Raw genomic sequence first — 8,924 nt, forward strand, 5'->3', positions numbered from 1 at the left:
TTCTTTGGTCATTTCCTAATAAAGAATTTCCTGACCTTCAATAATACTATCCGTCTCTCTCTCTCCTCCTCCCTTCCTCTCCTCTCACCTCTTCTCCTCATCCCTTCCTCTCCTCTCCCCTCCTCTCTCCTCTCCTCTCTTCTCTTCTCCTCTCCCCTCCTCCTCCTTTCCTCTCCTCTTCTCCCCTTCTCTTCTCCTCTCCTCCCCTCCTCTTCCTCTCCTCCCCTCCTCTTCCTCTCCTCTCCTCTCCTCTCCTCTCCTCTCCTCTCCTCTCCTCTCCTCTCCTCTCCTCCCCTCCTCTTCCTCTCCTCTCCTCCTCTTCTCCTCTCCTCTCCTCTCCCTTTTTGTCCTCTCCTCTCCACTCCTCCTCCTCTCCTCCCTCTCCCTCCTCTCCTCCTCTCTCCTCTCCACTCCTCCCTCCTCTCTTCCCTCTCCCCCCTCTCCCTCTCAGAGACAGATGTTAATCTGTTTGGACAGCTCTCTCTCCAGGTCTGATATCAGCGTATCAAAGTCTTTGAGACTCAGTCTGCAGGTAAACGGGGCGTCAAAGTCCAGAACTAAGTCGTCTACGTACTGAGTCCACTCCACCTTCTTCACCTTCCTCTCTTCCTCCTCTTCCTCACTGTCGCTCCCTGCCACCTCATCGTAGTCCGCATCGCCTCCGGACAGGAAGTCCCGCCCACACACGCTCCAGTCGCCAGCATACCGGTTACAGGGCGGGCTCTCCAGTCTGCCCCGTCCACGTCGCGACACCACGCCCACGTCGTCCCCCGGGAGGTCCAGAGGTAGCGACAGGCCACGCTGGCAGCGCCGCGGCAGGGGGTTATGGGGCATGGGGCTGGGAGGGGAAGGAGGCACGTCTGAACTACAGGAGGGCTGGAGGATGGTGGGAGAGTCGGGGTTGTCTGTCACTCTGTCTGTAGGAACTAAGGAGTGAAGAAGGAAAGAGAGGAAAGGTTTCAAAACCCAGAGATGATGATGTTCTAAACATTTTCACTTAGGGTTTTACTCACTTTAGTTGCCAGCGGTTTTGACATTAATGGCTCCGTGTTGAGTTATTATGAGGGGACAGCAAATTTACACTGTTATACAAGCTGTACACTCACTACTTTACACTGTAGCAAAGTGTCATTGCTTCAGTGTTGTCACATGAAAAGATATACTCAAATATTTACAAAAATGTGAGGGGTGTACTCACTTTTGTGATATACTGTATATATATATATATATACTAAAGTATGTGGACACCCCTTCAAATTAGTGGATTCAGAGGTCAGTGGTCAGAAGTATGTGGACACCCCTTCAAATTAGTGGATTCAGAGGTCAGTGGTCAGAAGTATGTGGACACCCCTTCAAATTAGTGGATTCAGAGGTCAGTGGTCAGAAGTATGTGGACACCCTTCAAATTAGTGGATTCGGCTATTTCAGTCACAGCCGTTGCTGACAGGTGTATAAAATCGAGCACACAGCCATGCAATCTCCATAGACAACCAATCTTCATCTTTTCAATTTTTCTGAGAATTTTTTATTTAACCTTTATTTAACTGGTCAGTTAAGAAAAAATATGATTTAAAATGACGGCCTACCCCAGCCAAACCCTAACCCTGACGACGCTGGGCTAATAGTCTGAATATGGTGTAATGACGGCCTACCCCAGCCAAACTCTAACCCGGACGACAGCTGGGCTAATAGTCTGAATATGGTGTAATGACGGCCTACCCCAGCCAAACTCTAACCCTGACGACGCTGGGCTAATAGTCTGAATATGGTGTAATGACGGCCTACCCCAGCCAAACTCTAACCCTGACGACGCTGGGCTAGTAGTCTGAATATGGTGTAATGACGGCCTACCCCAGCCAAACCCTAACCCGGACGAATATGCTGGGCTAATTGTCTGAATATGGTGTAATGACGGCCTACCCCAGCCAAACCCTAACCCTGACCCCAGCCAAACGCTGGGCTAGTAGTCTGAATATGGTGTAATGACGGCCTACCCCAGCCAAACCTAACCCGGACGACGCTGGGCTAATTGTGTGCCGCCCTATATGGGGACTCCCAAACACAGTAGGTGGAATCAAACCAGGGTCTGTAGTGACACCTCTTGCACTGAGATGCAGTGCCTTAGACCGCTGTGCCACTCGGGAGGCCCCAAAAGTCAGGGTGCCACCTTTCCAACAAGTCAGTTGGTCAAATTTCTGAGCTGCCCTGGTCAACTGTAAGTGCCGTTATTGTGAAGTGGAAACGTCTAGGAGCAACAACGGCTCAGCGGCGAAGTGGTAGACCATACGAGCTCACGGAACGGGACCACCGAGTGCTGTAGTGCGTAGCATGCAAAAAATCATCTGTCCTCGGCTGCAACACACAATACCGAGTTCCAAACTGATTCCCGCTGCAATGTACCAACATCTAGTGGAAAACCTTCCCAAAAGAGTGGAGGCTGTTATAGCATTAATATTCCTACATCTAGTGGAAAGCCTTCCCAGAAGAGTGGACGCTGTTATAGCAGCAATGTTCCAACATCTAGTGGAAAGCCTTCCCAGAAGAGTGGAGGCTGTTATAACAGCAATATACCAACATCTAGTGGAAAGCCTTCCCAAAAGAGTGGAGGCTGTTATAGCATTAATATTCCTACATCTAGTGGAAAGCCTTCCCAGAAGAGTGGACGCTGTTATAGCAGCAATGTTCCAACATCTAGTGGAAAGCCTTCCCAGAAGAGTGGAGGCTGTTATAGCAGCAATGTTCCAACATCTAGTGGAAAGCCTTCCCAGAAGAGTGGAGGCTGTTATAGCAGCAATGTTCCTACATCTAGTGGAAAGCCTTCCCAGAAGAGTGGACGCTGTTATAGCAGCATTGTTCCAACATCTAGTGGAAAGCCTTCCCAGAAGAGTGGACGCTGTTATAGCAGCATTGTTCCAACATCTAGTGGAAAGCTTTCCCAGAAGAGTGGAGGCTGTTATAGCAGCAATGTTCCAACATCTAGTGGAAAGCCTTCCCAGAAGAGTGGAGGCTGTTATAGCAGCAATGTTCCAACATCTAGTGGAAATCCTTCCCAGAAGAGTGGAGGCTGTTATAGCAGCAATGTTCCAACATCTAGTGGAAAGTCTTCCCAGAAGAGTGGAGGCTGTTATAGCAGCAATGTTCCAACATCTAGTGGAAAGCCTTCCCAGAAGAGTGGAGGCTGTTATAGCAGCAATGTTCCAACATCTAGTGGAAAGCCTTCCCAGAAGAGTGGAGGCTGTTATAGCAGCAATGTTCCATCATCTAGTGGAAAGCCTTCCCAGAAAAGTAGAGGCTGTTATAGCAGCAATGTTCCAACATCTAGTGGAAAGCCTTCCCAGAAGAGTGGAGGCTGTTATAGCAGCAATGTTCCATCATCTAGTGGAAAGCCTTCCCAGAAAAGTGGAGGCTGTTATAGCAGCAATGTTCCAACATCTAGTGGAAAGCCTTCCCAGAAGAGTGGAGGCTGTTACAGCAGCAATGTTCCCACATCTAGTGGAAAGCCTTCCCAGAAGAGTGGAGGCTGTTAAAGCATTAATATTCCTACATCTAGTGGAAAGCCTTCCCAGAAGAGTGGACGCTGTTATAGCAGCAATGTTCCAACATCTAGTGGAAAGCCTTCCCAGAAGAGTGGAGGCTGTTATAGCAGCAATGTTCCATCATCTAGTGGAAAGCCTTCCCAGAAGAGTGGAGGCTGTTATAGCAGCAATTTTCCATCATCTAGTGGAAAGCCTTCCCAGAAGAGTGGAGGCTGTTATAGCAGCAATGTTCCAACATCTAGTGGAAAGCCTTCCCAGAAGAGTGGAGGCTGTTATAACAGCAATATACCAACATCTAGTGGAAAGCCTTCCCAGAAGAGTGGAGGCTGTTATAGCATTAATGTTCCTACATCTAGTGGAAAGCCATCCCAGAAGAGTGGACGCTGTTATAGCAGCATTGTTCCAACATCTAGTGGAAAGCCTTCCCAGAAGAGTGGACGCTGTTATAGCAGCAATGTTCCAACATCTAGTGGAAAGCCTTCCCAGAAGAGTGGACGCTGTTATAGCAGCATTGTTCCAACATCTAGTGGAAAGCCATCCCAGAAGAGTAGAGGCGGTTATAGCAGCAATGTTCCAACATCTAGTGGAAAGCCTTCCCAGAAGAGTGGAGGCTGTTATAGCAGCAATGTTCCAACATCTAGTGGAAAGCCTTCCCAGAAGAGTGGAGTCTGTTATAGCAGCATTGTTCCAACATCTAGTGGAAAGCCTTCCCAGAAGAGTGGAGGCTGTTATAGCAGCAATGTTCCAACATCTAGTGGAAAGCCTTCCCAGAAGAGTGGAGGCTGTTATAGCAGCAATGTTCCAACATCTAGTGGAAAGCCTTCCCAGAAGAGTGGAGGCTGTTATAGCAGCAATGTTCCAACATCTAGTGGAAAGCCTTCCCAGAAGAGTGGAGGCTGTTATAGCAGCAATGTTCCAACATCTAGTGGAAAGCCTTCCCAGAAGAGTGGAGGCTGTTATAGCAGCAATGTTCCAACATCTAGTGGAAAGCCTTCCCAGAAGAGTGGAGGCTGTTATAGCAGCAATGTTCCAACATCTAGTGGAAAGCCTTCCCAGAAGAGTGGAGGCTGTTATAGCAGCAATGTTCCAACATCTAGTGGAAAGCCTTCCCCCAGAAGAGTGGAGGCTGTTATAACAGCAATATACCAACATCTAGTGGAAAGCCTTCCCAGAAGAGTGGAGGCTGTTATAGCATTAATGTTCCTACATCTAGTGGAAAGCCTTCCCAGAAGAGTGGAGGCTGTTATAGCAGCAATGTTCCAACATCTAGTGGAAAGCCTTCCCAGAAGAGTGGAGGCTGTTATAGCAGCAAAGGGGGACCAACTCAATATTGATGCCCGTGGTTTTTGAAATGAGATGTTTGACGAGCAGGTGTCCACGTACTTTTGGCCATATTGATAAGTGTATGATGAGGGACAAAAATATTGAATATATTTTAGAATAAGGCTGTAACGTAACAACGTGGGGAAAAGGCAAGGGAATACTTTCCAAAGAATATGACAGTATTGTGATGTATTATCCATTGTGATGTCATTATGGGGTATTGTGATGTCATTACGAGCAGGTGTATTGTGATGTCATTATGGGGTATTGTGATGTCATTATGGGGTATTGTGATGTCATTATGGGGGTATTGTGATGTCATTATGGGGTATTGTGATGTCACTATGGGGTATTGTGATGTCATTATGGGGTATTGTGATGTCATTATGGGGTATTGTGATGTCATTATGGGGTATTGTGATGTCATTATGGGGTATTGTGATGTCATTATGGGGTATTGTGATGTCATTATGGGGTATTGTGATGTCATTATGGGGTATTGTGATGTCATTATGGGGTATTGTGATGTCACTATGGGGTATTGTGATGTCACTATGGGGTATTGTCTGTAGATTGATGAGGGGAAAAAACGATTGAATATATTTTAGAATAAGGCTGTAACGTAACAACATGGGGATAAAGTCAAGGGGTCTGAATACTTTCCCGAAGGCAATGAATAGTACAGTATCACTAGGAAACGGGAAGACTGGTTGAAACAACGTAACAAAGATATTTCTCTGGTTGTAGTGAGGTCATATCCATCCAGTTTGGACCGTTGGAAATGTCGGCCCACTCTGTCCCAACAGACACTTACTGGGCCAGAGCTGCAACAGGTAATGCAAGGCCTCAATGTGTCTCTTGAAGTCCACAGCACTGGCGATCTCCTCGCTGTGAGCAAAACTCCGTCCGCCCCTTCCACAGCTCCCCCCGCGCCCGCCCTGACCGCCCTGTCCTGGTGCAGTGGGTCTCCAGGACTCCTGGGTGGGAGTCAGGAGCACCGGGCCGAAACACACAGCCAGGTTCTGACAGTTCATTCGGTTACAGTCACTGTAGGAGGCAACGAGGCTCAGATGGTCCAGGAGCAGAGAGGGTGGCCTGGGGAGAGAGGGGAGAGAGAAGAGGGTTAGACAGGGTGGCCTGGAGAGAGAGGGGAGAGAGAGGAGAGGGTTAGACAGGGAGGACTGGAGAGAGGGGAGAGAGAGAAGAGGGTTGACAGGGAGGACTGGAGGAGGCAACGAGGCTCAGATGGTCTAGGAGCAGAGAGAGGGTGGCCTGGAGAGAGGGGGAGAGAGAGAAGAGGGTTGGACAGGGAGGACTGAGAGAGAGAGAAGAGGGTTAGACAGGGAGGACTGAGAGAGAGAAGAGGGTTGGACAGGGAGGACTGAGAGAGAGAGAGAGAGAGAAGAGGGTTGGACAGGGAGGACTAAAGAGAGAGGGGAGAGAGAGAAGAGTGTTGGACAGGGAGGACTGGAGAGAGAGAGAAGAGGGTTGGACAGGGAGGACTGGAGAGAGAGAAGAGGGTTGGACAGGGAGGACTGGGGAGAGAGAGAAGAGGGTTGGACAGGGAGGACTAAAGAGAGAGGGGAGAGAGAGAAGAGGGTTGGACAGGGAGGACTGGAGAGAGAGAGAAGAGGGTTGGACAGGGAGGACTGGAGAGAGAGAGAAGAGGGTTGGACAGGGAGGACTGGAGAGAGAGAGAAGAGGGTTGGACAGGGAGGACTGGAGAGAGGGGAGAGAGAGAAGAGGGTTGGACAGGGAGGACTGGGGAGAGAGGGGAGAGAGAAGAGGGTTAGACAGGGAGGACTGGAGAGAGAGGGGAGAGAGAAGAGGGTTAGACAGGGAGGACTGGAGAGAGAGGGGAGAGAGAAGAGGGTTAGACAAGGTTAACCCTATCTAACCCTCTATAACCCTCTATAACCATATCTAACCCAATCTAACCCTACCTAACCCTATCTAACCCTATCTAACCTTCTATAACCCTATCTAACCCTATCTAACCCTATCTAACCTTCTATAACCCTATCTAACCCTATCTAACCTTCTATAACCCTATCTAACACACTGTGAACCCTACCTAACCCTACCTAACCCTATCTAACACAATGTGAACCCTACCTAACCCTATCTAACCCTACCTAACCCTATCTAACCCTACCTAACCCTATCTAACCCTACCTAACCCCACCTAACACAATGTGAACCCTACCTAACCCTTCCTAACACACTGTGAACCCTACCTAACCCTACCTAACCCTACCTAACCCTACCTAACCCTACCTAACCCTACCTAACCCTACCTAACTCTACCTAACCCTACCTAACCCTACCTAACCCTATCTAACCCTACCTAACCCTACCTAACCCTACCTAACACAATGTGAACCCTACCTAACCCTACCTAACCCTACCGAACCCTATCTAACCCTACCTAACCCTACCTAACTCTACCTAACCCTACCTAACCCTACCTAACACACTGCGAACCCTACCTAACCCTACCTAACCCTACCTAACACAATGTGAACCCTACCTAACCCTATCTAACCCTACCTAACCCTACCTAACCCTACCTAACCCTATCTAACCCTACCTAACCCTACCTAACCCTACCCAACACAATGTGAACCCTACCTAACCCTACCTAACCCTATCTAACCCTACCTAACCCTACCTAACCCTACCTAACCCTACCTAACACACTCTAAACCCTACCTAACCCTACCTAACACACTGTGAACCCTACCTAACCCTACCTAACCCTACCTAACCTACCTAACTCTACCTAACCCTATCTAACAATGTGAACCCTACCTAACCCTATCTAACCCTACCTAACCCTATCTAACACAATATGAACCCTACCTAACCCTATCTAACCCTACCTAACCCTATCTAACCCTACCTAACTCTACCTAACCCTACCTAACCCTATCTAACCCTACCTAACCCTACCTAACCCTACCTAACACAATGTGAACCCTACCTAACCCTATCTAACCCTACCTAACCTATCTAACCCTACCTAATCCTACCTAACCCTACCTAACACACTGTGAACCCTACCTAACCCTACCTAACCCTACCTAACCCTACCTAACACAATGTGAACCCTACCTAACCCTATCTAACCCTACCTAACCCTATCTAACCCTATCTAACACAATGTGAACCCTACCTAACCCTATCTAACCCTACCTAACCCTATCTAACACAATATGAACCCTACCTAACCCTATCTAACCCTACCTAACCCTATCTAACCCTATCTAACCCTATCTAACACAATGTGAACCCTACCTAACCCTACCTAACACAATGTGAACCCTACCTAACCCTATCTAACACAATGTGAACCCTACCTAACCCTATCTAACCCTACCTAACCCTACCTAACCCTACCTAACCCTACCTAACACAATGTGAACCCTACCTAACCCTACCTAACCCTATCTAACCCTATCTAACCCTACCTAACCCTACCTAACACAAAGAGAGACAGAGAGACAGACAGAGAGAGACCCAGAGACAGACAGACAGAGAGACCCAGAGACAGACAGAGAGACCCAGAGACAGACAGAGAGACCCAGAGACAGAGAGAGACAGAGAGACAGACAGAGAGACATCTACCCACCCTCTCTGGTTCAGGCAGAGAGACAGACAGAGAGACATGTACCCACCCTCTCTGGTTCAGGCAGAGAGAGAGACAGAGAGAGGCAGAGAGACAGACAGAGAGACATGTACCCACCCTCTCTGGTTCAGGCAGAGAGACAGACAGAGAGACATGTACCCACCCTCTCTGGTTCAGGCAGAGAGACAGACAGAGAGACATGTACCCACCCTCTCTGGTTCAGGCAAAGAGAGAGACAGAGAGACAGACAGAGAGGGCAGAGACAGACAGAGAGACATGTACCCACCCTCTCTGGTTCAGGCAGAGAGACAGACAGAGAGACATGTACCCACCCTCTCTGGTTCAGGCAGAGAGACAGACAGAGAGACATGTACCCACCCTCTCTGGTTCAGGCAGAGAGACAGACAGAGAGAGGCAGAGAGACAGACAGAGAGACA

General features: G+C 48.6%; 1 protein-coding gene and 1 long non-coding RNA gene across 17 annotated transcripts; both read right to left on the minus strand.

Annotated features, from left to right (window-relative positions):
* Window positions 1–425: 425 nt before the first annotated feature.
* On the minus strand, window positions 426–5,932 carry LOC127924002 (rho GTPase-activating protein SYDE1-like). Its single transcript, XM_052508344.1, has 2 exons — window positions 5,674–5,932; window positions 426–926 (listed from the first exon to the last, which is right to left on the minus strand). Exons 1-2 carry the CDS (start codon window positions 5,891–5,893, stop codon window positions 448–450), a joined length of 699 nt encoding a protein of 232 aa, XP_052364304.1. The 5' UTR covers window positions 5,894–5,932; the 3' UTR covers window positions 426–447.
* Window positions 5,933–6,954: 1,022 nt separating this feature from the next.
* On the minus strand, window positions 6,955–8,296 carry LOC127924007 (uncharacterized). Of its 16 annotated transcripts, none has more exons than XR_008116538.1 (4): window positions 8,269–8,296; window positions 8,019–8,064; window positions 7,572–7,627; window positions 6,955–6,974 (listed from the first exon to the last, which is right to left on the minus strand). It is a non-coding gene; the product is annotated as an uncharacterized LOC127924007 (long non-coding RNA). The 16 variants fall into 16 exon arrangements; XR_008116537.1 differs by lacking the exons at window positions 8,019–8,064; window positions 8,269–8,296 and adding exons at window positions 7,933–8,003; window positions 8,167–8,194 and having other exon boundaries at window positions 7,572–7,602; XR_008116532.1 differs by lacking the exon at window positions 8,269–8,296 and adding an exon at window positions 8,167–8,194.
* Window positions 8,297–8,924: the final 628 nt, after the last annotated feature.

The sequence above is a fragment of the Oncorhynchus keta genome, unplaced genomic scaffold (genome assembly GCF_023373465.1).
Source record: "Oncorhynchus keta strain PuntledgeMale-10-30-2019 unplaced genomic scaffold, Oket_V2 Un_contig_3473_pilon_pilon, whole genome shotgun sequence".
Lineage (NCBI taxonomy): Eukaryota > Metazoa > Chordata > Actinopteri > Salmoniformes > Salmonidae > Oncorhynchus > Oncorhynchus keta.

What these genes read in the sequence shown, in the direction of transcription:
- LOC127924002 (XM_052508344.1), bottom strand. Translation starts at nt 5,893, where the DNA reads ATGAACTGTCAGAACCTGGCTGTGTGTTTCGGCCCGGTGCTCCTGACT. An exon ending in CCTGTTGCAGCTCTGGCCCA is followed by an intron (nt 927 to 5,673) that starts GTAAGTGTCTGT and finishes TTCACTCCTTAG; the next exon opens with TTCCTACAGACAGAGTGACA.